At 42.8% G+C, this 14630-nt stretch overlaps 1 protein-coding gene across 1 annotated transcript; it reads left to right on the top strand.

Moving 5' to 3' along the window:
- Positions 1 to 306: 306 nt before the first annotated feature.
- Positions 307 to 14143, top strand: LACTB2 (lactamase, beta 2; the record flags this gene model as incomplete). Its single annotated transcript, XM_010158798.1, has 4 exons — positions 307 to 470; positions 3050 to 3173; positions 10488 to 10666; positions 13944 to 14143. Coding segments are annotated over 4 exons (631 nt in total), but the record flags the coding sequence as incomplete, so codon positions are not given.
- Between the last annotated feature and the right edge of the window lie 487 nt (positions 14144 to 14630).

Raw genomic sequence — 14630 nt, 5'->3', positions numbered from 1 at the left:
GGCGGGGGGGGTGGGTGCCTCCCGGCGGTACGGAACGCTTCTCCGGGAGTTCCACACGGGTGGGCCAAATTCATTATTTGTCCCCCTTCGTGAATTGTTATGCCTCGGGGGTAGGTTATCAGGGAGGGAGCAGATGCCGCCTGGAATATTTAGGCATCCGTTATTGCCACATTTTCATGCAATGTTGCTTTTGGGTTGTTTTTTGTTTGGTGTTTGGTTTGGTTTTTTTTTTTAACTGTGAGCACTCTAAATTCTCTCTGGGGTTTTTTTTCTCTGATTTTTTTTTTCCCCCCAATTTTTCTGTAGAAGAGTCCTTATTGACACGGGGGAACCAGCTACTCCGGAATATATTGGCTGTTTAAAGCAAGCACTGTCAGAGTTCAACATCTCAATTCAAGAAATTTTAGTGACACACTGGCATCATGATCATACTGGTGGAATACCTGATATCTGCAAGAACATCCCTAATGGTAGGCCAGAGGTTTCTGATACTGTTGAAAATGTTGGATACATGGCAAGAAAAAAGCTTACTCTGTGGTTCTGTACAAATCAGCTGGATTATTCTTCTGGAGTATCCATATAAACTTTTTTATGATGCTGATGCAGTAGGTAGAATGAGGGCAATGATTGATCAGGATGTTGTAGTTGTAGTACTACCGTTTTTCTTCAGTATCTGTGCATATCATAGTGAATTTCTCTTAAATGTGAATAATGACAGCCTAGATTACTATCAGCAGTTTACATTACATTAAGGGATGTGAGAAAAACTTCATACTCATTCCATTCTGTATTGACAGTATTGACAAATTGACCTGGAACAGATCATCCTGAGTGCTATCACATGGCATGTAAAAGACAGCCAGGTGATCAGGCCCAGTCAGGGTTTATGAAAGGCAGGTCCTGCTTGACTAACGTGATCTCCTTCTATGACAAGGGGACCTGCCTAGTGGATGAGGGAAAGGCTGTGCATATACTTACGTACTTACGTTACATATAACGTCTATACTTAGATGTTAGTAAAGCCTTTGACACTTTCACACAGCATTCTCCTGGAGAAACTGGCTGTTCCTGGTGTGGATGGGTGTACTCTTCACTGGGTAAAATCTGTCTGGATGTCTGGGCCCAGAGTTGTGGTGAATGGAGATAAATCCACTTGGTGACTGGTCCCAAGTGGTGTTCCCCAGGGCTCAGCGCTGGGGCCAGCTTTCTTTAATGTCTTTATCATCAGTGATCTGGATGAGGGGATCAAGTGCTCCCTCAGTAAGTTGCAGATGAGTTGGGCAGGAGTGTTGATCTGCTTGAGGTTCAACAAGGCCAAGCACTGGGTCCTGCACTTGGGTCACAACAACCCCCTGCAACGCTACAGGCTTGGGGACGAGTGGCTGGAAAGCTGCCTGGCAGAAAAGGACCTGGGGGCATTGGTCGAAAGCCAGCTGAATATGAGCCAGCAGTGTGGCCAAGAAGGCCAATGGCATCCTGGCCTGCATCAGAAACAGTGTGGTCAGGAGTAGGGAAGTGATTCTGCCCCTGTACTGGGCACTGGTGAGGCCGCACCTCGAATCCTGTGTTCAGTTTTCAGTCCCTCACTGCAAGACAGACACTGAGGTGCTGGAGCGTGCCCGGAGAAGGGCAGTGGAGCTGGTGAAGGGCCTGGACACAAGTCCTGTGAGGAGCAGCTAAGGAAGCTGGGGTTGTTTAAGTCTAGAGAATAGACTCAAGGGAGACCTTTGTCACTCTCTTCAACTACCTGAAAGGAAGTTGCAGAGAGGTGGGTGTTGGTCTCTCCTCACAGGTAACAAGTGATAAAACAGGAGAAAACAGCCTCAAGGGGAGGTTTAGTTTGTATATTGGGAAAAATTTCTTCACCGAAAGGGCTGTCAGACATTGGAACAGGCTTCCCAGGGAAGTGGCTGAGTCACCATCCTTGGAGGTATTTGAGAGACGTGTAGATGTGGTGCTTATGGACATGGTTTAGTGGTGGAGTTGGCACTGCTGGATTAACAGTTGCACTTGATGGTCTTAAAGGTCTTTTCCAACCTAAATGATTCTATGATTCTATTTTTGCTTGTGTCATAACAATAAACAACCTTTGAAAAAGAAACTGAAAGAAAAGAAACATGAAAAACTCGTGCATAACTCAGATTCCTTACAGCAGACCATTAGTAATTGCTGGCAAATTCGTAGGCCTCAGATCATCAGGGGGAATAGGGTTGGGCAGTGTGCAGGTAAATTCTGATCTAAAAATACGTATTTCATGTTGATAAACAGTAAGAGACATTTCTGCTTTAGTATTTGGTAAGAGAATAAGCAGTATGTATCATGCGGTTTTTCTTAGCACCATTGGACTTTGTCACAAGCTTTGTCACAGGCTTTATCAGATTTTGAAAAGTTGCCAAGTGCTTGTAAAGTCACCAAGAAGCCTGGGCACTACTGAAAACAACATTGGTGTCTTTGTGAGGATTTTAGTCTTGTACACTCATGAGCTTGGTTGTAAAGACTAGCAAGGGTTATAAATACCTTTTCTGGGTTGCTATCTATAATTGTTCCAGCCAAGGCATTCACAGTTCACTCACAGTTCAGAACAGTAGACGCTGAGGGAAATTGCAGGTCAAAAAGCTGCCTTGCAGTGTTAGGCAAAGGTTGAGTTGTGCTTCTGTGAACCCTAATGCAGAATGTGAGTGCAGAAAACTTAGTGTTGTTCTAGAAACTTGAGGTTTGGGACTCTTGATGAGTGAAGAAAGAACATTTGTAAAATATAATAATTGCTGGCATTTCTTTATTAATTTAATTTGTGCTTTTTCATCTTCAAAATTGCTGCTGGTACCGAGTACAGTATTCACATTCAGTGGCTTTCACTGTTCAGTGTTTGTGGCTCTGGAATAAGGTTGCTTTATAAATACAAAGTTACTGCACAGAATTTCTTGTTTCTAGTTTTGTATTCATACTGTATAATAATTAATAGTACTTGTACAAGAAATAGCCTTTCTGTGGAATTACCTTTGTTAGTGACAAATTAAAAACATCAAGTTTTTTTGCTTTCTTTAAATAGACTCTGAATATCGCATCTGTAAGCTTCCTCGTGTCCCTCACCGTGAAGAAATAATCGAAGGAGGACATAAATATTTTTATCTTAAAGAGGGAGATGTGATACAGGCAGAGGGAGCCACACTCAGGTAAACACCAATTTCTGTAAGTTTGGTGGATCACTTTTTTCTCCAGAATTCTGACACATATATGTATCCTTTTATGGAGGTCTTTTTACAAGGGCCTGTAGTGAGAGGACAAGGGGTAACGGGTTCAAATTGAAAGCAGGGAGATATATATTGGACATCAGGAAAAAGTTCTTCACGGAGAGGGTGGTGAGGCACTGGAACAGGTTGCCCAGAGAAGCTGTGGATGCCCCATCCCTGGAAATGTTCAAGGCCAGGCTGGATGAGGCTTTGAGCAACCTGGTCTAGTGGAAGGTGTCCCTGCCCATGGCAGGGGGGTTGGACCTAGATGATCTTTGTGGTTCCTTCCAACCCAAACCATTCTGTGATTCTATGATCCTAACATAATGATTGGCAATCTATACATCTAATGTTTTCAGCACTTATGCATGTAGACTTCCTATCATGATCCAGCAGGGTATGTTTATATGAATAAATTATTTTTATGGATGAGGATTGTCAGGAATTAGCCCTTGGGTTTTGTCCTCAACAGGAAAGTTAAGAACATTTCCCTTGAAAAATATTTTCTCTGGGAAAATCAAGTGGGATTTTACGTACTTTCTCATCACTCTTAGATAAGTCATCATCCTGGTTTTGGCTGGGATAGAGTTAATTTTCTTCCTAGTAGCTGGTATAGTGCTGTGTTTTAGATTTAGTATGAGAATAGTATTGATAACACCCTGATGTTTAGTTGTTGTGAAGTAGTGCTTACACTTGTCAAGGACTTTTCAGCCTCTCATGCGCTTGCCAGCAAGAAGGTGGGACAGGGCACAGCCATGACAGCTGACCCAAGCTGGCCAAAGGGATATTCCATACCATGTGATGTCATGCTCAGTATATAAACTAGGGGAAGTTGGCTGGGGGAACTGTGGCTCAGGAACTAGGTGGGCATTGGTCAGCAGGTGGTAAGCAATTGTATTGTGCATCACTTGTTTTGTATATTATTTTACTGTTATTATTCCCTTCCCTTTTTGTTGTATTAAACTCTATCTCAACCCACAAGTTATACTGATGTTTTTTTCCCCCATTTCTCTCCCCCATCCCACTGTGATGGGTAGAAGTGAGCGAACGCCTCTGTGGTGTTTTAACTGCCTTCTGGGTTAAACCGCAACAGCCCTTCTGGTGTCCAGCGTGAGGCATGAAGGGTTGAAATAACGACCAATCTGACCCATGCATGCTGAAACAAATTTGTGATAAGCATTCATTATATTAGTTCAATAGTCTCTGGTCACAATATTGAATCATTTGCTCTCAAAGTTGTGCTATGTATATACAGCTTACTTGCTGTATATGTTCCCTGTGCTGCTGTTTATCATCTCTGGAGACTGGATTAAGGTTATTGTTTTGCTGTACAGTGTAACACTGGCTTATCATAGGATAAAATTATTGGTCGTGGAATTGTACTCAACACTGCCATCATCCCCGTACTTCTGGTTATCTCTGGGAAACTATTAATAACTGCACTTTTGACCTTATCTCCTCGGACAGCCAATCTATGGAGGAGACACCTTCCTTCACCGTCCCCTTCTCCTTTTCCTCCAGGCTAATTACAATAGCTCTTGAGAATTTTGAATATCCTTGGGATATGACCTTATGGCATCTTCCAGTACCTGAAGGGGCTACAAGGAAGCTGGGGGGGACTTTTTACAAGGGCCTGTAGTGACAGGACAAGGGGTAACGGAACTAAACTGAAAGTGGGGAGGTTTAGATTAGATATCAGGAAAAAGTTCTTCCTGGAGAGGGTGGTGAGGCACTGGCACAGGTTGCCCAGAGAAGCTGTGGATGCCCCATCCCTGGATGTCTTCAAGGCCAGGCTGGATGAGGCTTTGAGCAACCTGGTCTAGTGGAAGGTGTCACTGCCCATGGCAGGGGAGTTGGAACTAGATGATCTTTAAGGCCCCTTCCAACCCAAACCATTCTGTGATTCTATGATTCTCCCCCAGCCCTGACAGCAGGCACAGCAGCTGAACCAGAGAACCAGCCCGTGCTGGTATCAGTCACCCCTATACACAAGAAATATTGGATGCAGAAGTCAGCTCGTTTAGTAAGGGATTAAGGAGCTGCTTCTGAGAGGGAGCAGGAAGAGGAAGTGGACAAGGCACACTACTCTGAAGCAGGTCCATCACAAGAACAGGAGGAGGAAGAGGCAGAACTCATAAATGAGGCGGTAACCACCCAATCCCTATCCCAGACTGAGCTGCAAGATATGCAAGAAGATTTCAGCGTTGTCCAGGCAAGCACATTGTCATCTGGCTTCTCCGCTGCTGCAATAATGGGGCCAGTAGCTTGGAAGTAGAGAGTAGGGAAGCCAAGCAGCTGGGATCCCTTTCTATGGAAAGGGACATTGACAACGTGATTGGAAAAGGGGCACAAGCCGTCAACTTCTGGAGGTGACTCCTGTCAGTTGTGAAGGAAAGGTGTCCCTTCAGGGAAGATGCTATGTCTCACCCAGGCAAGTAGACCATTGTGGGGATAGGTATCCATTACCTGAGGGAATTAGCCATGTTGGAGGTGATTTATGATAACCTGGACAACGAGCAGTTATCCAAGGATCCAGGTGAAGTCAAGTGCAGATGACCCATGTGGCAGAAGTTCGTACGGACAACACCATCGTCATATGCCAAGTCGTTGGCAGTAATGACCTGGAAAGACAGAGAGGGACAAACAGTGGATGGATTGCCTGGGCAACTTACTCTGACTCACTTGTCTCTGCTGTGGAGAAACTGGTTCAGCAACATAAAAAGCTGCTCCCCACCTGTCAGACCAGTGTCTTTGCTATTAGGAGGAAGCATACCTCTGCTGAAGGGAGAGGATATAGTGGGTACACACCACTGGCCACCCTGTGGTTTTACCTGTGTCACCGTGGAGCAGATGAGGAAGTGGTTGAGTCACCATCCCTGGGAGGTATTTAAAAGATGTGTGGACGAGGTGCTTAGGGACATGGTTTAGTGGTGGTATTAACAGTGTCAGGTTAATGGTTGCACTTTTAAGATCTTAAAGGTCTTTTCCAACCTAAAAGATCCTATAATTCTAAGTGGGATGGAAGAATCTACCTCGACCCTAGAGCTATGTTTCCACCAACTAGCAAAAGGCAAACACAAGCTTTCTTAGGTGCTTTGGGTTTTTGGAGAATGCATATCCTAAATTACAATCTGGTTGCAAACCCTCTCTATCAAGTGACCTGGAAGAAGAACGATTTCAAATGGGGCAGCGACAAGCCTTTGAACAAACTGAACAGGAGATAGTGCATGCAGTGGCCCTTGGACCAGGCCGGACAGGGCCAGAGGTGAAAACGTGCTCTACACCGCAGCCGGGGAGAATGGCGCTACCTGGAGTCTCTGGCAGAAAGATCCAGGGGAGACCCGAGGTTGACCGACTCCTAGGATTTTGGAGTCAGGGATACAGGGGATCCAAGGCCCTCTGTACTGCAACTGAAAAAGAGATATTGGCAGTTTATGAAGGAGTTTGAGCTGCTTCAGAAGTGGTTGGTACTGAAGCACAGCTCTTGGCACCTCGACTGCCAGTGCTGGGATGGATGTTCAAAGGCAGAGTCTCTCCTACTCATCATGCCACTGATGCTGCATGGAGTAAGTGGGTCTCACTGATCACACATCTGGCTCAAACAGGAAACCCCAGTTGCCCAGGAATCTTGGAAGTGATCACGGACTGGCCAGAGGGCAAAGATTCTTGAATATCACCGGTGGAGGAGGTGACATGTGCTGAAGAGGCCCTACTGTATAATGTTACCAGAAAATGAGAAGCAATATGCCCTATTCACTGACAGGTCCCATCCTATTGCAGGAAAGCTGCTCTATGGAGTCCTGCTCAACAAGTGATGGAAGCTGCTGAAGCAGAAGGTGCATCGAGCCAGTTTGCAAAGAGGAAAGTCATCCAGCTGGCATTAGACATTGCTGACTGAGAGAAGTGGCCAGTGCTCTGTACTGAATCATGGATGGTGGCAAATGCCCTGTGGCATAACAGTATCCAGAGAAGTCTGGCCAGCAGGTCGAGGGAGGGGATTCTCCCCCTCTACTCTGCTCTTGTGAGAACCCACCTGGAGTGCTGCATCCAGCTGTGGAGCCCTCAATATCAGAAGGATATAAACTGGTTGGAGCGAGTCCAGAGGAGGCCACGAAGATGATCAGGGGGCTGGAGCACCTCTGCTCTGGGGACAGGCTGAGAGAGTTGGCTTGTTCAGCCTGGAGAAGAGAAGGCTCCAGGGAGACCTTATTGCAGCCTTCCAGTACCTGAAGGGGCTACAAGGAAGCTGGGGGGGACTTTTTACAAGGGCCTGTAGTGACAGGACAAGGAGTAGCGGGGTTAAATTGAAAGCAGGGAGGGTTAGATTAGATATCAGGAAGAAGTTCTTCCTGGAGAGGGTGGTGAGGCACTGGAACAGGTTGCCCAGAGAAGCTGTGGACGTCCCATCCCTGGAAGTGTTCAAGGCCAGGCTGGATGAGGCTTTGAGCAACCTGGTCTAGTGGGGGGTGTCCCTGCCCATGGCAGGGGGGTTGGCACTAGATGTTCTTTAAGGTCCCTTCCAACCCAAACCATTCTATGATTCTATGATTTTGGGTGAGAATAGGCAATGATTTGAATTGTATGATGCTAATCGCTATATAATACCATATATCATCACTTCTGTGATAGCTATATGCCATAGTAATGGTATTAAAGTAAGAATCATCCAGATTAATGAAGAATTAACTTTGATGAAACTGAGCAAAGTGCAGCGATGATAGAACCAGACAAGCACAGTGGTGACAGACCATTATGACAGATGGAGCCCAAAATCATGGACTCAGCACAGAGTTTATAAGGATGGACCATAGGCTAAGGGAAAGATATCTGTGTGTTTATGTCAAAAGACAGGAAGGGTGGTGGTGATTAACTGGAAAATATTGAAAGTGTGGGACCTCAGCATGATGTAGATGGTGTAGAATAAGGGGGGTATTATTAAAATTGATACTCATGGGGAAGTTTGTGGTAGTTTGGATGGATTATGTAGCATGCCTTTCTTTTTACTTTAAAAAATCATAGAATCACAGAATGGTTTGTGTTGGAAGGGACCTTAAAGACCATCCAGTTCCAACCCCCCTGCCGTGGGCAGGGACACCTTCCTCTAGACCAGGTTGCTCAAAGCCTCATCCAGCCTGGCCTTGAACACTTCCAGGGATGGGGCATCCACAGCTTCTCTGGGCAACCTGTTCCAGTGCCTCACCACCCTCTCTGGGAAGAACTTCTTCCTGATATCTAATCTAAATCTCCCCACTTTCAATTTAAACCCATTACCCCTTGTCCTGTCACTACAGGCCCGTGTAAAAAGTCCCCCCCAGCTTCCTTGCAGGCCCCTTCAGGTACTGGAAGGCTGCAATAAGGTCTCCAATATTTCCCAAGGAGACATTGAAACATTTAATACTTAAAATGTTAAATTCTAAAACTTCATCCTGTCAGGTTCTTGTAGGGTGCCGGTTTGAGAGGGCTTCTTCTCCAACAGCATATTGCCTTTGAGAAGAAGCCCTCCATTTGTCTTTGCCATTTGCCTTGTTAGCATGAATGAATCTGAATCCGAAAGCAATCCTGCCTCACATAAACACACAATAAAAATATCTGACCGTTCTGTTTCCAGATTTCTTTCTTTAACAAGTCATTACTCTTCTAAGGACAAATTTTGCTTTTTCAGTTTAGGTGTTATTTATATACCTCTTGTAGAATATGTCAGCTGACTGATTGGAAGAAAAAATGTAAAAATAAAGGATCTATTTGGCCAAATGCATTTTATTTTGTTAGTGTAAAAAAACCCCACAAAACCATAGAGAGTATTTTATTGAATATTGAAGACCTGTTACTACCCTAAGTGGCCCATGTTTGAACAAAGTCAATTTAGAGATGGAAGACAACTTGTTAAATTTGAATCCAAGTAAAACAGTGGTGGCACATTTTCAAGTTTGGAGTAATGCACCCAAACTTTATACTTGGTTAAAAGCAGGTACTCTCATCTGGTTAATTCAGTAACTACTTTAAGGATACTCTTAGATCCACCAGTGGTTCCAAAACAGCAGTATCTGCATGTTACATTCTAGTTAGCAACCTTCAGGTTTTCAAGGTGTGCCAGGCAGTGTTGGGTTCTTTTTCATTTGGTTTTTCATGCTGGTGGTTAAGCCTCCTGGTCAAGTCTCATCAGGAACTGGAGGATACCACTTCCTACAAAGGCAAGATGCAACCCATCATCTTGACTTTTATGTTGCCTCCGCAGGGTGATGGCTCACCTGCTTTCTGCTGAGCTCAGAACTCAGTACCAACTGGAAGTCATTGTGTCAGATGGGGCTGTGCGTTGGCCTCCCAGCCCTGCACTGTCGTGGCTGGGCGCTGTTCAGCATTGGCCTGCACACACTGCTTGGCACCACCTCTGAGTCCCTGATCACCGCTTTGCTGCACCTGCCATTACCAAGAATATTGTGATGAGTTTCAGCAGTGATGCCCATCTGAGTGGTGTACTTTCAGTTTGAATCAGCCCCAGCACGAGGCTTTCTGCCTTTCCAAAAGTAGTAGTGACAGGACACTGCAGCGCAGCTCCTGAGCGGCTCAGGTTACTGTATACAAATCAGCTGTCCATTCACCCTTTGCTGCATTCTAATGCAGTACTCATTCAAGCTGTGGGGTCCTGAATCCTTACCAGTCAGATATTTAAGGGCCTGCACACAGGACAGCTAAAAGACCATGATTCCTTGTTGTATTTGACAGCTCCATTCCACTGTGTCACGGTGGCTTGCAGGGAAAATTAAATTTTGGGAGATAGAACTCTACCTGGGTTGAGTCCAGAAGTTTATAGTCAATTTCTAAAAGAATTGTCAACATCATCCTTACCCTCTTTTGCTAAGTGCAAGGTGCATGTCAAGAACTTCACAAATTTCAATTTGGAAATAATGCATCAGTTTTTCCTTTTGAAAGCTTCAGAGTAAAGCCCTAACACAAATTCCATATGACTAGCCAGCTCCCCTAATACACTTCTGTTATGATGTGTCATGTAAGTAAAAGCATGTTAGAGATGATGATCTGTGTTCTCTCCATGGTATAAGAAAATGAACTGGGATTAGACAAAGTGATACACTGTTTACATTGACGTTTCAGCCGTTTTTAATCCTTTTTTTTTTTGGTTCTTGTTGTGGTCTATTTTGTAAGTGTATGATATTATCATTATCTGTTTCTAGCTTCTGAGAATGAAGCATATATGCTGTATGAAAAATCTATGCTTTTTTGTTGTTGTTCTTTAAACAGAGTTTTGTATACACCTGGACACACTGATGATCATATGTCTTTACATCTGGAAGAAGAAAATGCTGTATTTTCTGGTGACTGTATTTTAGGAGAAGGAACAACAGTCATTGAAGACCTGTATGATTACATGAAAACTTTGAAAAGATTGTTACAAATGAAACTAGATTTAATATATCCAGGTAAGTGGTTCTGGTTTTAACTGCTCTGTTTTACTATGTCATTTTTAAATATCTCCTCTAATAATTTGAGTATTCCTGTTACAATCAAACACCACTGCTAAGGTAACAATTCCAGGTCATTACTTAATATATGTCCAGTCCTAAGCTAAGATGACTTTATGGCATGATGATTTGCAAGACTTCAAAATTTCTCAGTGATAGATATCTTTCCCTCCTGAAATTTCTCCATTTGCAGGTGAACCTTGGGCTTCTATACCCAGAGCCTACAGAGGCCAGAATCTTTCACTGTTGGACTCATAAAGCAAATGTGGTTTTCTTATATTATTCTATCCATACACCTTAATGTTACCCCAGGAATTAAAAATAACAGCTGTTCTCTTGGTCCTCTGCATCTGCCATTGCGAGTACACTAGTACACTGCCAATGCGAGTAACCTAGTACTGTTTTTTGAGAGAGATGTTCATCCTTTGCAGCACAGATTCATCAGAAATTCATCTTGGAAAACAGCAGAAGTGTCAAATGGTTGTCTTAGTTAATGACTTAGCTTAAATTCGAACAAGAGCCAAGGGGCCAAATGTCATGTTCTAAAAATAAGTTGCTGATTCATTCAGTCCTGACTGAATGACTTTGCTTTATTTTTTTTTTTCCTCTATCTCCCCCAAACCTTGGGAATGCATTTACTTTTCATACAAACCACGTGTCTATTTGACAAGACTGGATTTTTAAGAATTCATTATGTAACTGAAGATTAAGCTCCTCGTTTGCTTTTTCAGAGCTGCATCTCATTATTTTGTCTGACTTTCTGTTTCATCTTCACCTTGTCATTCTGAGTGTCTGTGTCTACATTCTCCGTTCTGTCTTTCTCCATTAACCATCCATGTTTAGCCTACATAACCAAATCTCTTTTGTGTTCATTCTTAAAATAGGCTTCTTTTGAAGTAGGTGTTCTTTAAGTGGTTTAGATCTAAGCATAAAAATGCTATTTGAGAAAAACATCGTTATAGGTATTCCATAGATGTGGAGGCTGACAGAGACAGAAATAGTAACTTGCTCATAATTATTAACTACTGGTAGAACTAAGAATATTTTAGCCTCCAGAATCTCAATCTATTGATCAGTTAAATGTTCTGCTTTCTTTTTTAAATACCTACAAAACACAGTCTGTTCCTCTAATTGAATTTCTCCTTTCCAAAACCTCATATATGCCAAATTCTGTTGGGTTTATCAATTGTATCTGTTGTATTTCACTCTCCCTAATCATTACTTATCTAGGTTACACATTCACCATGGTCGAGTATTTGCCCCATTTATCTGTAACTGTTTGCTACACTGTTGTTAGGGATGTTCATGCTGTACTTGCAGTTAGGAAGCAGTTGGGTGCTCTGCATTTTCAGTAATGAGTACTCAAGTATGGCAGAGGTTTGGCATTAGCTTTCATTTTTTATCCATGCATCCCAAAATGTATGTGCAATTGTGTAAAAATTGCCCAGTCAGAGCAATTGTTTATACTATTGGCATGTACTGCAGTAAAATGGTAAGTATAGCAGAAGGTAGTTTGCTTTACCAATACATTCGATATGAGCTCAGTACTTTGACTTCAGTGCAGTTTTAGGTCTTCATGATTCTTGAACTGTTTCTCTGCTCCCCATCCATGCCTTAGCACTCACACTGCAACCTCGGAATTAGGTGTAGGGGAGCATGACATCTTGTAACAGGCTGACTGCTGGCTAGGTGCGGGTAGCTGAATTTTGCCAGTCCTTCCCCTCCTATGTTTCTTTTTCAATTTAATGTGGAAATTACTTCAGGCGGAATGCTCATGACGGTCTATTTACAGCCGACAGTTAATGAGAATCCCTGGGACCAGAAAAGGGCATTTTAGTCAGCAGAGGGCTCCCCATCCTGTAATAAGAAACCATGTTCCTTGAGAATATAGATTAAAAAATGGTACTGGAGTTAGGAATCTCTGCAAGATTTCATGAGCCAAGTATTTTCTTCAATTTTATCCTTTGTGTTTTGATTTGCTGTAAAGTAAGGAAATCTGTATTACGTCACAGGGTGTTATGAGAATAAAAATTTAACTGTTTCTGATCATCTGGGCTATACAGAGGTCTGAACTAATATGAGTCTGTCTGATATAAAGTCTGAATTATTGGAAGGACGGTCATATTTTGAGAGATCTATTTCACATGCTCAGAAGCATTTTACACTTAGGCAGATAGCATTTATTTATTGGTGAAGTTAACTGTCTTGCTGTCTCTGAAAAAATATGGATGAGAAGGATCCACATCTGGGTTTAGTTCCAAGCTTGCTGACATCATTTTAACGTCTGTATATGCGTACACAATGGCTGTGGATCAGATGATATAATGGATATGAAATGAACATTGCAAAATGTGGGTTCCATTCCAGGTACTGCCACTGAGTCTTGTCATCTAAGTCAGCTAAATCACTTGGGAGAGCAGGGACTGGTTTAAGACTGCCTTGTGATTCCATGTGCAGGCCTAAATTTTGAATAATGGGACTTCTGTCACTGGAGAATGCAGGAGAATGGACAGTTACCATTATAGTCTCTGCTCCGTATATCTCAATGTGTTTTTTCTAAATTTAAACTTTTGGTTTTATAAATGGTAGCATAGGTACTAGAGATGCTGTCACAATTAAAGCTGTTACTCCTCTCTCCCCTGTGTTTGCTAGGTAGCCCCACAACAGGACAGCAGTACAGGAGTCCTTTGCCTCAGCACTACTGTTCAATGACCAGTATCAGTTTAAGCCATCGGTATCAATCTCCTTTGGGGGAAGAGTGAGACAGGCAGACAGAGGTAGCACAATAATCTGAATCTCATCTTTCAAATCTGTTCAGCAGCTAACTCCTTTCCTTTTTTTTTTTTAATAGCCTGAAGTACTCTTTCCTTGGTTCCCTTATTGCATCTGAAGTATTCCCTTTCCCCATCTAGACTTTCCAGATCTTCTAATTCTTCTTTTCGATCTTAATGCAACCCCACATGGTGATGCAGACATTTAAACTTAATTTTGGCCTATTTATATGCAAAAGAAAAAAAAAAAACCACACAACCAAAACAACAAAAAACCCAAAACAACCAGAAAACAACCAAAAACACAAAAAGCATCTTAACAATCTAACATCAACAATAAGTGCTGCTCCTTTCTTATGACTTTTAAGTCTACCAGAGTTTGCATAAGAATGATGCAATTATTCAATAGCCTACTTAACTCCAAATCTAAATAAGAGCGCTCTGGTACGTGTGTTTTGATTTAGGTCATGGCCCAGTAGTACGGGATGCAGAGGCTAGAATCCAAGGCTACATTTCTCACCGAACAGCACGTGAACAGCAAATTCTAAACGTTTTCCAGAAGAATGCTGGAAAATCATTTACCTCCTCGGAGCTTGTAAAGATAGTATACAAGGTAATTGTTGATTAAAAGCTTTTAGATCAAACTAAAGAAAATCGAGGTTATGTTCATAAAATTGTCTGTAACAGCTTAAGTATTTGAGTGAAGACATGGTGGTTTTTTAGGGGGGGGGGGGGTTAAAAAAAAAAAAACATTTCTGCTTGTGCAGAATTCATATATGGCCATGCATTTAAATTGTATTGTCTGAGCACTTCGTTGGAGTGGGGCCCAGATGATTCTCACAAACTACTCATTTCACTGTCTAGATGGTCCTAAGCACCGTTTCATAGGAGCAAGCAATACTAAAAGTTGCAGTGCTTAGTTCTAAGTGAAAGGTATGAGATGGCCATTAATTGTTGATTTGTCAAAGTGTGTTTAGAGTCTCACGAAAGGTTGGTTAAAGCTTCTAGTTCCGTTATCAGTCTGGAGGAGGGTGCAGGTGAACTGGGGTTTCACGGAGAGGGACATTGTGCTCACAAGTTGGGGAGCTTGTGTGTGTCATTAGACCTGTTAAGGGTGATTTTCGCTACTTCATAGAATCCCAGAATGGTTT

The sequence above is a fragment of the Eurypyga helias genome, unplaced genomic scaffold (assembly GCF_000690775.1).
Source record: "Eurypyga helias isolate BGI_N326 unplaced genomic scaffold, ASM69077v1 scaffold11389, whole genome shotgun sequence".
Classification (NCBI taxonomy): Eukaryota; Metazoa; Chordata; class Aves; order Eurypygiformes; family Eurypygidae; genus Eurypyga; species Eurypyga helias.
The sequence above is the reverse complement of the archived record's forward strand: the minus strand, read 5'-3'. Positions and strand labels throughout refer to the sequence as shown.